This window comes from Electrona antarctica (assembly GCF_951216825.1).
Source record: "Electrona antarctica genome assembly, chromosome: 9".
NCBI classification, from domain to species: Eukaryota; Metazoa; Chordata; class Actinopteri; order Myctophiformes; family Myctophidae; genus Electrona; species Electrona antarctica.
This window is the reverse complement of record NC_136790.1, coordinates 46,667,876-46,683,475: the sequence shown is the minus strand read 5'-3', so window position 1 is coordinate 46,683,475 and position 15,600 is coordinate 46,667,876. Positions and strand designations below refer to the sequence as shown.

The 15,600-nt window shown below is 44.1% G+C and overlaps 1 protein-coding gene across 2 annotated transcripts in view; it reads right to left on the bottom strand.

Annotated features, from left to right (window-relative positions):
- The window catches only part of kcnab2a (potassium voltage-gated channel subfamily A regulatory beta subunit 2a), a 200,063-nt gene that overhangs the window by 56,006 nt on the left and 128,457 nt on the right, over nt 1-15,600 (bottom strand). Inside the window, exon 1 of one of the 2 annotated variants that reach the window (XM_079510144.1) lies at nt 10,171-10,503. The exons of the other annotated variant lie outside the window; for it this stretch is intronic. Within the exon in view, the coding sequence (XP_079366270.1) occupies nt 10,171-10,382 (212 nt within the window). The 5' untranslated portion in view covers nt 10,383-10,503. Of the gene's footprint in view, nt 1-10,170; nt 10,504-15,600 lie in introns of those variants that run through there. 2 annotated transcript variants of the gene reach the window in all.

Sequence of the window (15,600 nt, the reverse complement as noted above, 5' to 3'; positions counted from 1 at the left end):
CTCCATATATGAAAGTCACGACAAACCCCGGATAGCCATACATGGTTTGACATACAGTACTAGATCTGCATATATGAGCCGGCCAGAAACTCTACATCTGACCTCGCTCACTGACACCAGATTTATAGTTTAACTCCTGCTTCTCGACCGTATTAAGTTTGAGCGTGACCTCTGCTGCGCTTACTGGGAGTTTATTTATTCGTTTTTTTATTTGATAATTAATACCGTTTGATACAATGGTGGGAAATAGGTCAAACAGACTTGACACAGGGCTGGACTGGGACAAAAATTCGGCCCGGTCCTTTTCGCGTGAATTTGGCCCAGACCGACCGGCCCACCACAACCAGCGCGCAGATAGCAGAAACTCTACCGCCCACTCCGTTGAGGCACACAAACAAACAAGCCCTAATACCACCACTTTTACAGAACAACATAAATGATACAAACCAACAGACAACTACACAACCCTTTGTAGAGGGTTTATTTGTCAATCACTGATACAGGTACAGTGACATTATCATGATGGCACTGGCAGAATGGCAGCACGCCCGGACCTTTCCTGGTGGCCTGCCGCCTATTGGCCTGCCTGCCTGTCCAAAAAATTCCATTCCAGTTTTAAGTGATTACTCAGAGCCGTCGGTTCTGCAGTCTGTAAGCAGTGGATGACCGTATTGTTTTTCTACTGCAGTGCATTGCTGGGTTGTGCTCAGCTTGCAGTCTCCACGGTCCACATGCACACCATACTGTCAGTAGGAGGAGAGAAGTCCGAGAGCACTGAACGGTCCTGGCACGCAGCCACCCACGCTCCTCATATTCATATCACAAGCCCACGTCTTTTACCACCCAGACCTCTACCAAGCCTGCCTTCCTGCTCCAATAACAACATATATAAAGCACAATTGCATTACATACAGCAGGGGTTTTCAACGTTTTTGGCCGGGGACCCTATTGAAAAATAGCAGATCTACAAGCTCGTAGCGCGCCACCGAGTGGCGCGCTACGAGCTTGTAGGTCTGCTATTTTTGAAAAAAAGTGAAAATAAAATTTAAAAATAAATCTTTTCTTTTTTGAAAATAATTTAGGGACCCCCTAAAATAATTTGGCGACCCCCCGAGGGGTCGCGACCCACGGGTTGAGAACCCCTGACATACAGTACAAGGGGAAAAAAACAACAACAACAACTTGACTTTAAATTATTATTACTACTATACCACAGTTCCCAATCATGCATTTTTCACATTAGACATACATGAGAGAACACAGTGATTATCTGCGTAAAGTGAGTCAATGATTCAGCTTTCATGTCTAAATAATCTCCTTGGGAAATGCCACCGTCCATCTGCTCAGACCTGTGTGTACAATGCATCATACTTCAAGGTGAGAACACAGTGATTATCTGCGTAAAGTGAGTCAATGTTTCAGCTTTCATGTCTAAATAATCTCCTTGGGAAATGCCACCGTCCATCTGCTCAGACCTGTGTGTACAATGCATCAGACTTCAAGGTGAGACCAAATGAAGACATGTTATCGGTGAATTTGCTTTGTAGGTGAAGCTGCGTTTCCCCCCCCCCACCTCTCTCTGTCCCTGTCAATGATACCCCTCGCCTTCCCCACACAGTCAGCTATGTGATGCGAACGCCATCTGCTCAAAACTCGACTCTTGCCGAGTGAGCTATAAAACATGGCGCCGGTTCAATTTCAACATTTTACAACTAACTAGTGGACCTCCTCAGTCGTCAACAACCCTGCTAGAAGTCTCAGCATATGCCAGTTTATACTGTAGAGTTATGCCAAGGCAAGACGCGGCAAGTCAGCTCCTCATATTTACGCGGGCACTGCAGTAAAAAGATATGGTAGAGCACCAGAGAAGAGCTGCAAAACCCACACGTTCTAATGTGGGCTAACTGACTCCGGGACTGTGTCTGTGAAGTTCAGTTCAGTTCAGTTTGTGCTTTAACGCGTTTAGACCCGAGGACGATTCTACAAAAATGTCTTCTAAGTCAGGGGTTCTCAACCCGTGGGTCGCGACCCCTCGGGGGGTCGCCAAATTATTTTAGGGGGTCCCCAAATTATTTAAAAAAAAAAATGTAATTAAATTAAATTTTATTTTCACGATTTTACAAAAATAGCAGACCTACAAGCTCGTAGCGCGCCACTCGGTGGCGCGCTATGAGCTTGTAGATCTGCTATTTTTCAATAGCTAAATTATAACAATGCTTAAAACACCAAAAGGGGTTCCCGCCCAAAATGGTTTAAGGTTATTGTAGCAGTCAATTTATATTGGGGGTCGGGAGGGGGCGGGGCGGGGGTCCCGAGACATTGCCAAAGCATTTCCGGGGGTCCCCGGCCAAAAACGTTGAGAACCCCTGTTCTAAGTCATGACAGTTTTCTGAAAAACCTATGTTTCTATATCAGTCATTCTCAAACGATTTCATGTCAAGGAGCGCCAGATTTATCTGTATTTGGCCGCCAACCCCCATCTGAAAATATGCAGTTCCAGGGACCCTCCAGAAGCAAAGATTTGAGTTGAAAATGTTCGCTCTGAAAGAATATATATTCAAAGATTTGCGACTTGCCACATTTTCACGATTAAAAAAAAATACAAGCTCATGAGCTTGTAGATCTGCTATTTTTCAACAGCTAAAGTATAACATAATGCTTAAAACACCAAAAGGGGTTCCCGCCCAGAATGGGTTGCCAGTCGGCCCAATAGGGTCTGAGGTAGGTTGTTGTTCAAATGCCAGTCGGACCAATAGGGTTTGAGGTAGGTTGTTGTTCTAATGCCAGTCGGGCCAATAGGGTTTGAGGTAGGTTGTTGTTCTAATGCCAGTCGGACCAATAGGGTTTGAGGTAGGTTGTTGTTCTAATGCCAGTTGGACCAATAGGGTCTGAGGTTGTCAGTCTAATGACAGTCGGACCAATAGGGTTTGAGGTAGGTTGTCGTCTAATGACAGTCGGACCAATAGGGTTTGAGGTAGGTTGTCGTTCTAATGACAGTTGGACCAATAGGGTCTGAGGTAGGTTGTCGGTCTAATGACAGTCGGACCAATAGGGTTTGAGGTAGGTTGTTGTTCTAATGCCAGTCGGACCAATAGGGTTTGAGGTTGTCAGTCTAATGACAGTCGGACCAATAGGGTTTGAGGTTGTCAGTCTAATGACAGTCGGACCAATAGGGTTTGAGGTAGGTTGTCGTCTAATGACAGTCGGACCAATAGGGTTTGAGGTAGGTTGTCGTCTAATGACAGTCGGACCAATAGGGTTTGAGGTAGGTTGTCAGTCTAATGACAGTCGGACCAATAGGGTCTGAGGTAGGTTGTCAGTCTAATGACAGTTGGACCAATAGGGTTTGAGGTAGGTTGTTGTTCTAATGTCAGTTGGACCAATAGGGTTTGAGGTAGGTTGTCGTCTAATGACAGTCGGACCAATAGGGTCTGAGGTAGGTTGTCGTTCTAATGACAGTCGGACCAATAGGGTTTGAGGTAGGTTGTTGTTCTAATGACAGTCGGACCAATAGGGTTTGAGGTAGGTTGTCGGTCTAATGACAGTCGGACCAATAGGGTTTGAGGTAGGTTGTCGGTCTAATGACAGTCGGACCAATAGGGTTTGAGGTTGTCAGTCTAATGACAGTCGGACCAATAGGGTTTGAGGTAGGTTGTCGGTCTAATGACAGTCGGACCAATAGGGTTTGAGGTAGGTTGTCGGTCTAATGACAGTCGGACCAATAGGGTTTGAGGTAGGTTGTCGGTCTAATGACAGTCGGACCAATAGGGTTTGAGGTTGTCAGTCTAATGACAGTCGGACCAATAGTATGTCGAAACTAAAGCCTGATGATCAAACAATCAATAGGCGCCAGTACACCAACTGAAGCAAATCACAAAGGATTTACAATCTAGACATAAAATCACATGGTAAGAGGAGCTGGACGCACACACGCACACACGCACACACGCACACAGAAAACCTTAAGACTAGGGGGAACCATAGTGCATGGAGAGAATTTGGGTTAAACTTTAAAGCAAAGCTATATCTTGCCGTATAAGTCCTTTTACAATAGTTCAAATAACCAACCTACAAGCTCACAATGTTGAACTATTTTAAAATAGTACACAGACAGAAAGACAAACAAATACTTTATTGATCCCAGAGGGGAAATTCAGATGATCCCATAGCTCATACAGGCATACAATATAAGGTTAAATTCAGATGATCCCATAGCTCATACAGGCATACAATATAAGGTTAAATTCAGATGATCCCATAGCTCATACAGGCATACAATATAAGGTTAAAAATACAGCACAAAAAGGGGGAGGGTGGGGGGGATAAGAATGAGAGAGACGGCCCGGGCCGTGGCTCAGCGGTCCAGGAACCCTGGCTGGTAGTCCAGTCAGTTCGACTCCCGATCCCGACGGCCTTTACTGCATGTCACCCCCCACATCTCTCTCCCCATTTCCTGTCAGCCTACCGTCTATTCCTCTATGAAAAAAATATAAAAAAGGCGAAAGCATAAAAAGAAAAAGAAAAGACAATTACATGAAAAAATGTATTATGAATAAGCATAAAAAAATAATTATAAAGGTGTCACTTGATATTGCACATACAGTAGACCCATAAATAACTGGCCATGGAGATAAAGAGCCTGATTGCTGTTCGTACAAAAGTGTTCTAAAAACTGTCTGTTCTTGCACGTTCAAAGAAGCCTTGCTTTTGCTTTTCTGGTCCGCCAAGATTGAGGAGTGCACACTGTGCACTCCTATGTGAAGTGTGCATATTATCCACACTTAACCCATTTAGACCTGAGGACGCATCTGTGTCATATTATAGCTTTTAACCCATTTTGGGCGGGAACCCCTTTTGGTGTTTTAACTAAGCATTATGTTATACTTTAGCTATTGAAAAATAGCAGATCTACAAGCTCATAGCGCGCCACCGAGTGGCGCGCTATGAACTTGTAGGTCTGCTATTTTTGAAAAATCGTAAAAATGCGGCACAAATCTTTGAATATAATATTCTTTCAGAGCGAACGTTTTTTTTATTTCGACATCAGGCCTGAATGGGTTAAACATTCAACTTCACTGCTGTTTATGTGGTTCGCCTAAGCAAATACTCCGACATCGCTGGAACGGAGACTGAGTGAATCCCATAAGCGCTAACACCTCGGGTTCAGTGGATGGAGAAGAGGGCTTATGAACGGGGCTGTGAAGAACAGGGAGGGGGGGGGGGTCTTATGGGATTGTCTCCACCACCTGCCCAGTCTCCCCGCTCCCACAGATTACTCCCTTCCATTTCTTGAATACTTTACATAATCGTAATAAGCCGTTTTTTGGTCGTGTGCATCATTAATTCAGTCCTGAGTGACAAAAGCCACTTAGAATCATTCCTCGGCGGAAAGCGCGAACTCTCGCGGCCCGGGCCAGTGATGATTTTAAGCAGTGGTGTCACGCCGGGCCCAGTGTCACATAGGAGGATGTCTCAGTCCGTCTGTGTGCTGTGGCAGGCAGGCAGGCAGGCTGCTGGCTCGCGGTAACTAAAGCTGTACACGGTGCTTTCGTACCTTGAAAAGACCACCCGCTTCCAATGTTATCAACCTGTACTCACCAGTATGCTCTTATCAAGACCATAAGTCCTTTTACAATAGTTCAAATAACCAAGCTCACAATGTTGAACTATTTTAAATTAGAACTGCACTCTGTCGAGTGCCTACTTGCTTGTTGCACACAAGTAGGCGTGATGTTCCACATACCGACAACACCGTCGGTATGTGGAAATGTCCATACTGGCTGCACTGAACTGGTGTTGATAACAGCCGATGACGGACATTAAATACGGAGATGACATCCGAAACCGCTCCAAAGACAGTCAATTTGATGCTTTTCCCTGGCCTTGTGGGGAGATTAGCACACGTATAGATAGAGTACGTTGCATTCCTAGCCCCAGGGCTGAGACTGTGTCAGCATTGATCTATTCTCGAGTCTCGAGCCGTCGTGGAATTGGAATAGACTCGTTGCAAACGACACAAGGCTGATCTGGATACATCAGCATATCAGCATGTTATTCTCCAGCTTGGGTAACGGCGTGGAACAGTCTGACATGGCATAACGGCTCTGCAATATTCTACTGTACGTATCGTAAACCTGAGTATTGGTGATACTCTATTACTGAGTATACTGTATTCATTTAACCCATTTTGACCTGGGAACGATTCTATTGTTACAGGGACCCCCCCAGAAGCAAAGATTTGAGTTAAAAACGTTTGCTCTGAAAGAATATATATATTCAAAGATTTGCACCACATTTTCATGATTTTTTCAAAAATAGCAGACCTACAAGCTCATAGCTTGTAGATCTGCTATTTTTCAATAGCTAAAGCCTAGCAAAATGCTTAAAACACAAAAAGGGGTTCCTGCCCAGAATGGGTTAACAAACTAGGCAGTGAAATAATTAAGTGTAATAGCTGGTGATGATAAGAAATAAACATGAAATAAATATGTCAATAAGTGAAGTAAAGCAGTGAAATGTGAACTGAAATGCAATCTCTTGGATGCAGTGGTGCTGGCGAGCTTTTCCTTGAACGGACACATTGAAATGATACTCACTGACACTAGCCCAGGCAGCTCCCCACACACTAGTACTAACCTTAGCTCCCTCCCTTCTCTCCCTCTCTCCCCCCTCCCCCTCTCCCTCTCTCCCCCTCTCCCTCTCTCCCTCTCTCCCCCTCTCCCTCTCTCCCCCTCTCCCTCTCTCTCACAAGTAAAAGTCCGGTATTCAACATTTACTTGAGTAAAGTACCCGAGGTAGAAAGTACTCATTACTATGCAGAATGTCCCATGTCGAATGTTCAAAATGTACAAATGTTTTGAAGCTCACATTGTGAGCTTTGTAGATCGGCTAATTTCAAATGGTCGATATGTATATACGGCTGAAGTGGTTAATGTATTGTAATGTGTAATGTATATAATGTGTTTTTGAATAATAATCAAAACCTAAAGTTTTCAAATCTACGTTTTGAAATAATAATAAAAATCTACACAGTAACTAAGTTACTGTATACCGGAGTAAAAGTATAATATTTGTCGTTAGAAGTAAAAATTGGAAATACTCCAGTCTCTCTCTCTCTCGCTCGCACACACAAACGCACGCACGCACGCAGACAGTCAATTGGTGGTGAACAAACGCTATAACGCTATTTCCGTGCTCGGAGACCCGGGGACACACATAGCTGTTTATAGGAGTGGTTGCACCACTCAAAAAACACACTGCGTTCTGCAATTCAAGGACGTCTTGACTCATTTTGGTCTAATAATTATACACTAATGAGAAGCCTGGTTTTGAGGTGACTGTACCACCGCTCTCCTTTCTGGAGCGGCTATGATGTGCTTAACTTACAGCTCTCGCCATAGTTGGAACGAATGGACAACTGTGATCAATCTGAATTCTACATACCTACAAAACAACAACAGAAACAACATACTCACTCACTCGTTCATGAGGTCGGATGTGATGATATGCAAGAGCTCACACTGTGTATACCAAAAGGCACGGTTGTGTTTTGTGGAAACAATTTAGGCATTTAGCAGACGCTCTTAATCCAGAGCGATTTACAGTAAGCAAGAACAATACATGGTAATACATCAACTACATAAACATTAGGCATCAAGAATCATAAGGAAGCTAAGTACCTAGCATCTGTCTAACAGTAGAACATTCTGTAGAGTAAAGCTACAGTTGGAGGCCATCGATATTGTCCTTTTCTTTTTGCTGAGGTTTGCGTGATCTGCGCAAAAGGACAGTTAACCCATTTTGGGCGGGAACCCCTTTTGGTGTTTTAAACTATGTTATAATTTAGCTATTGAAAAATAGCAGACCTACAAGCTCATAGCGCGCCACCGAGTGGCGCGCTATGAGCTTGTAGGTCTGCTATTTTTTAATAATCGTGAAAATATTTATTTCAGAAAACTGGAGGATTTAGAAGGATTTTTTAAAATGTTGAGGTCAGGCCTAAATGGGTCAAATGATAAGGGACAATATCGGTGGCACCCAACTGTACACTATAAGGTTCTATGTCTACATCCATCTAAATGATCCCAAACAGATCAGGGTTTGACATGTCCGAGTGGGGGAAGCATGCAAGACAAGCTTAGAACATTGCAAACGGGCGTGTGTGTGTGTGTGTGTGTGTGTGTGTGTGTGATTAATTAACACCCCGAGCGGCATAAGCGGAGTTCTCCGTCCTATCAATTAGTAACGGCCAGCGCTCAGGATGGAGATTAATAAAAGGACGGAGATTTATGGATATCAAAACTGATTGCATCGCTCCACAGGCTTGGGAGCGTCTGTTGCGCAACATTCGATTTGGGACGTCATCGAAAATGTCCCCCCCCCAAAAAAAATTTAGCGGATGAGACCGAAAATCTTAAAACATGAATAACTCTTGATCTAAATCAATCCGTCCAATGCTAAAGATTATGTGTCAGACGGCCCACCGCGGTACGTCCCGCTGTTGCCGATCGCCTCGAGAGTGTTTTGGCTACATCAAGCTACTTCAGCTACATCGGGGATGGCGCCTGGTGCGTCACTAAATGTGCTCCGTTGTTGTAAATCGCTGGGCGCTCTGATTTAATGGTCCTAAATACACCCAGGCGTTCGTGGTGTTAACCAATACCTCTCGAGTCCTGAGAGCAGGTATTTGACAGCCAATCACAGCAGGAGATGTGGGACTCGGAAGTCCTCTTAAGCCCTTCAACCCTAGAATCCATATTCCTGGGTGTTATGTTGGCCCAGAAATAAATAGCAGATCTACAAGCTCACAACGCAATGTGTTAACTCGCAGATCGCAGGGATAAAAAGAGCAGACCGACCATGGACAGTACAGGTCCACTAAGACCTCGGTCAACTAAGTATTAGTTTACTAAGTATAGAGGCTTTACGTTTTTAATGGATTCAATAATTATGACGGTTGTTTAGTGGATTAGAAAGCACGGCATGGAGGTTGACTGCCCCGGGCATAAAAGAAAAACAAGAAAAAACATCCCACTACACTCAGTCACTATCAAACCACTACACTCAGTCACTATCAAACCACTACACTCAGTCACTATCAAACCACTACACTCAGTCACTATCAAACCACTACACTCAGTCACTATCAAACCACTACACTCAGTCACTATCAAACCACTACACTCAGTCGCTATCAAACCACTACACTCAGTCACTATCAAACCACTACACTCAGTCACTATCAAACCACTACACTCAGTCACTATCAAACCACTACACTCAGTCACTATCAAACCACTACACTCAGTCACTATCAAACCACTACACTCAGTCACTATCAAACCACTACACTCAGTCACTATCAAACCACTACACTCAGTCACTATCAAACCAAAGTATCCGTTTAACTCTGAAAGTGTACAAATTGACCCGTTTACAGTGTGGAGCATACATTACAGCAAGGGGTCTGCAACATTTAAGAAAAATTAAGTGCCATGTTTTTATTTTTCAGTCAGTGTACATATCGACATTCATTTTCATGACACCATAATAAAAAAAGCCAACATATTTTGATTGTACACAAATATAACACTCTTTTTTCAAATATAAAACAGCTTCCCCTGCAGTCAGAGTTCAGAGTTTTAATTAATGTAGAATTATGTGCAGGATGAAGTTTACATGGCCTATAAATGTCATTTATATGACGACTACTTTTTTTTAATAGTTTTATTTTCAAACTTTTCAATCACCCTCCTTTGTGCCAGTGTTGTTTTCGTCGACTAATACTAAGACGAAAACTGTTAGGAAGGGACTATAGTGGACAAGTGATCCAGTATAAGTCATTTCACACTTGGTTGCATGCTGAAAATAGCAGATGTGAGCTTGTAGATCAGCTATTTTCAGCAAGTGTAAAATCAGCCATTACGACGGCATCAAGGCCCGCCAAATTACATTGTATAGTCGACTAAATCAACCGTAGATTTAGTCGACTAAAATCCCATGACATTTAGTCGACTCAAACTAGACTAACACTAAAACATTCCAGGTGACTAAACTGGGACTAAAACTAAATGAAAACTATTCAAAAAGACTGACTAAAACAAAACAAAAAAAACAACACTGCTTTGTGCCAACGCTGGCATGGCCACTGGACTGGTGTTGGTGCCCTACCTATACTTCATGCCCGTCCTTATGCTCTGCTCGCTGGTGGAGGGCACGCTCTGCACAGACAGCTGCCCCAGGTGGCGGGCCACCATGGCCACGGCGCGGAACTTGTTCCGGGTGCCCGTCCCGGGGCTGCTGGCGTTCTGTCCCCTCAGACGCTCCTCCGTGCTGCGGCTGATGCCGCCACGGTGCTCCGTGCACACCAGAGACACCTGCATTGTTGCTGCTGGTGGTGGTGGTGGCCCTCCGGGGCCGCTTTCCCCACACACAAATTAAAAACAAAAACTGTCCTCCCGGGTATAACAACCAGGTGTCAAGACAAGAGATTCCAGAAGTCCCTCCTCCTGAGGCAGAGGCTCTCTAGGATCCTGGTCGGCAGCTATAACTTCCCCAGTCTGGTCTCACGCGTTCAATAGCACAGAAATCACTGCGCAGCCACTGGACCGACTGACTCGCTCACAGAGACTGAGGTGCTGCTGCTGCTGGTGGTGGGGGGGGGGGGGGTGGGGAGGGGTGAGCGGATGAGACGGAAGAGGGGGAGGAGGAGGGGGGGGGGGGGGGAGCAGGTCAGCAGACCGTTTGCGACTATGAAAGAAATCCACGTGGAAGCAGATCGAACCGCGTTGAGTCAAACGTATGGTAGTCCAAAATCCCACAAATTCTAAAGCATCTCTTTTTAGGTGCATGTGCACCAAAGACACCACGACAGTTCAGTTCAGGTCACTTCAGGCTACAGCAGTTCCAGCACATTTCACCACAAATGAGTTCAAACCTTCCAAAAACACAAAATACGTTTCTGAGAATTTCCACTGAAAGTGGATTTTTCTTTTTTTTCGTTAATCCTCCCTATGTCCCATGTGTGCTCGCTTCCTCAATTAATCAGATTCAGAATCTCATCAGAGCCCGCCGGGAAGATTTACTCTCGCAATTTCCCCTTTAAGCCGAGCTCAGCAGTAGACAGATAACACCTCTTGCTGCCAAAATTTTCGGAGTGAAGAAGATGCACACACACACCCACCCACACGAAGAAGGGATGGAGAGGAGAAGGAGAGAGAGCACAGTGTGCAAGAACGCCAGGTCTGTCCAGTCAGTTCCGTTTGTCCATTCGGCTGCTGAACACACACCGACTCTGTCAGTCAAGGGGGGGTGGGGGGGGTGTGCAGCCCCATGCATTCACACAGACACACCGCTGCCTGGATTAAACTTACATGTGCACGCTCTACGCCTTATGCTCTGCACAAAAGAGGCACGGTGGTGGTGCGCTCAGGCTAGAGAGAGGAGGAGAGGGGGGGGGGGGGGGGGGAGGGGAGGGAAGACCGTGTAGTGGGAGGGATGTGAAGAGGAGCCGTGAGGGGGGGGGGGGATATTGAGAGAGCTGTAGCAATATGAGAGAGAGAGAGAGAGAGAGAGAGAGAGAGAGAGAGAGAGAGAGTTCAGAATGTTTATGGATGCTGTCACAAGAAAAGCCTGGCTGTATTCAAATAACCTCTCTGGCTGTCTTCAATATACAATCCAGAGGGTCAATTTGACTTATGGGTCCATTTTCACACTCGAGTTAAATTATTATTCAGAACTAGTTAAAGCCCCCCCCCCCCCCTTTTTCTACTATACTGTACATATTATGTTTACACATTTATTTTCCCTTACAGTATGATTTCATATTTTGTTGCATATAAGTGTACATCTGTATGTCTATAAATGTTCTGATGAATTGAAAATGGAGGACTCTATTTACTATTTAGTATTCATCACCGGTGTCATTTTTCACTTCACTTTGCAGTTGTTCTGTTCCCTGTACCATGTTGATCTGTTCCTGTATTGTACAGTATTGTATAGTGTTTTTGTATGGACATAGTGTTGGGTGCTGGCACATATGCACACATGGCATCAACGCATGGTGTTGTGTGCTGGCCCACTACACACTCTGTATAGTCTTTATTTTATCTGTATTGCATTGTATTGTACTGTATGTGTCATTGTATGTTTAGTTTTACTAACTTTTTAAGAGCCTGCTCAGGGACTACAGATGAAAATTAGCTTATGGCTAACTCTGGCACATTTACATGGAAGTGAAAACTGAAATGTTGATTAATGAGCATTGTCCCTGTCAAATAAATAAATAAATAAATAAATAAACATAAAAAGTGCTTTTTTTCTGGTTTTATCCTCGTATATAGCAGATTTTGTATTGACCTGTACTGTCATTGAACTGTACCCATTCTATACAAACTGTTAATACCATTTTCAATCAATCAATCAATCATTCATTCATTCATTCATACTCAATGGGCCTATTGTTTACCCCCGCGCTGCGACGCGTTGTGAGCTTGTAGATCAGCTATTTTCAGCAAGTGTAAAATCAGCCATTACGACGGCATCAAGGCCCGCCAAAATACATTGGAGTAGACTAAATCAACCGTAGATTTAGTCGACTAAAATCCCATGACATTTAGTCGACTAAAACAAGACAAACACTAAAACATTCCAGGTGACTAAAATGGGACTACAACTAAATGAAAACAATTCAAAAGAAGGGATTTGGCATAGCCAAATAGTCCATGAGATGAACGGAGCGGCGCGTTCATCACACAGGAATCCTTGGTGTCGCGTTGCGTGGCACTCAGACCAAGGGGTCTCTCTCTCTCTCTCTCTCTCTCTCGTCTGTTCGGCGGCCCATGAAATATTCATTATGTAACTCTATCTGAACCCATTGCATGTCAATGGCGTCTGGCAGCTAAGGAACTGCATTGTTTGTTGTCGTCGTCCCCCTCTCCTCCCCAACCCCAACTTGGTATGGAAATAGTCTGAAGAAATGATCAGCACTGGCACGTTCATTCAGTTGAATGATGCTATCTCATCAGAACACTGTACACACACAATGCCAGCTAGGAGGAAGCCTCCACAACCAATTACCGTGCTATGCTGCACTGTATATTGGCTATTGTTGGGTTATCCTCCATGTAAGATGCTATATATATATATATATATATATATATATATGGTAAATAGTTGACCAGAGACCCCAGGGGTCTATACAAGGCGCCCTATTTTACCGCCCACTACACAAAATGTCTTCGCCGAAAACAGCGATCTACTGCTAATTTTCCATCAGATGTTTGCCCCAGAATAGGGATGCTAGGAGTTCATGTAGTTATTATTACAAACAGACCTTCAGGGGGTCGCCAAATTATTTTGGGGGGTCACCACATTATTATAAAAAAATAAATAAAAAAACGTTAGTCTTTTTTTTTGCAACTGAATGGCTGGAAAATGGAAATTAAGAGTTTACATAGTATGTGGCGCATGCATAAACTTTTTGGTTTCAGTATTCAATTATGATATATTTTCTCTATTATTATGGTTATTTTTGCAGTCTGGGGTTTGTATTGGGGGTCCCCATGCAGAACCCCTGCAATAAGCCACAAGAGGTCTCAGGTTACCCTGCAATAAGCCACAAGAGGTCTCAGGTTACCCTGCAATAAGCCACAAGAGGTCTCAGGTTACCAGGTGTTTTATAATGGCTGAGAGGCATAGTGAGACACGACGCAACACTGTTACAAACATCAATATTCAATATTAACCTCATAAAACTATTCCTAATTCACAAAAGTAGCTACATTTTGTGCGCCCACCAGAGCGAGCCACACTTCCTTGTTTTTAACTCGGGCCAGTCTCTGTGATGGGGGAATAGGAGGCGCTCGATGTCTGTACAACGTAAGGCAATCAAGCGCTCCCCCTTCCCAAAGTTCAGCTACAGAGCTGCGGGATCAATGTAACGCAGCTGGGAACGATATGAAGTGATTGAAGGTGTGGATTATCGTGAGATTTACTACGTGGTCTAATCAGAAACCAGCCAATCAGAATCAAATATTGGGACTAACCGTTTTAAAATGAATAGCGTGGTATGGTAACAGTGAACCGCGGAGCTATAGAGAGTGTGAGTATAACGGCTGTGCGGGTGGCCAAAAGGTAAACAAGACAAGGTGATTGGACTCAGAGCAGCCATGGCTGCAGATGGCAGCGCGCACACACACACACACACACACACACACACACACTGGTGGAAAAAGGTACTCGCAAGTTTTACTTCCGTAAAAAATATCAATACTGCGACGTAGAACTACTCCGTGACGAGTAGAAGTCCTGAAGTCTAAATTGACTTGAGTAAAAGTACAACAGTATTGGTATCAAAAAGTACTTGTTACACATGTTTTCAAATGTATATACAGTACAATGTACTGTATACAAAAATCCTTTGATAATAGCAGATCTAGACGCTATAGATGTACAACGCTATAGATGCACATCGGCTATTTTCAATGTATTTTCAGTTTTTTGAATAACATAATAATCAAAACCTACAAAGTAACCATGGCAACTAAAGTTTTCAAATACATGTAGTGTAGTACAAACACCTCCAAGTGGTATTTAACCCATTCTGGGCAGGAACCCCTTTTGGGTTTTATGTTATGCACATATTAACTGTATATATGGTGATTTTGGGTGTGCCAGTACAGTACAGTGACAGTACAGTACAGTACAGTACAGTACAGTAGAGGGACCCCCACACGGTAACGGTCATTTCTCAACCGCTCAGCTTGTAGATCTGCTATTGAAAAATAGCAGATCTACAAGCTCATAGCACAGCACAGAGTGCCGCACTACGAGCTTGTAGATCGATCTGCTATTATTTATTTTTTGTGGCTTTCCACTTTATTTTATATTTTTTATGGAGGGACAGACAGTAGGCTGACAGGAAATGGGGAGAGAGAGATGGGGGGGTGACATGCAGTAAAGGCCGTCGGGATCGGGAGTCGAACCCACGGCACTCTGCCAGACTGGATTACCAGCCAAGGTGCCTGGACCATTGAGCCATGGCCCAGGCCGACCTGCTATTTCTTTTTTTTAATCGTGAAAATGTGGTGCAAATCTTGCGAATGTTTTAACTCAAATATTTGCTTCTGGGAGGTGGGGGTCGGCGGCCGATTACATATAATTCTTGGGCTCCTTGACATGAAATAGTTTGAGCACCACTGACATAGAAACATAGGGGTTTTTCAGAAAACTGTCAGGATTTAGAAGACATTCAGTAGAATCGTCCTCAGGTCTAAACGAGTTAAGTGAATGTACCTATAGTTACTTTCCAGTTTCCACACCACACGGAGGCTTTACTTATCAGAGTGTGGCCAGCTCTAGAGCGTGCCGGGGAGATAATTAAAAGAGATGCCGTCAGGGCCTGACGTGGAGGAAAAGGGGCTGAGCTGCTGCCTCGGCAGCAAGCCTCCATCACAACAGAACAGATACAGCAGACAGCATGCAGCCTCTTTGCCAACTGACAGCCCTATTCTTGGAACCAGCGCGTGACCTTTGGCTCTCCACGCAGACTTAAAAATAGAATACCGAGAGGGCCGTGAAAGGGGAAACTGATTTGATGCA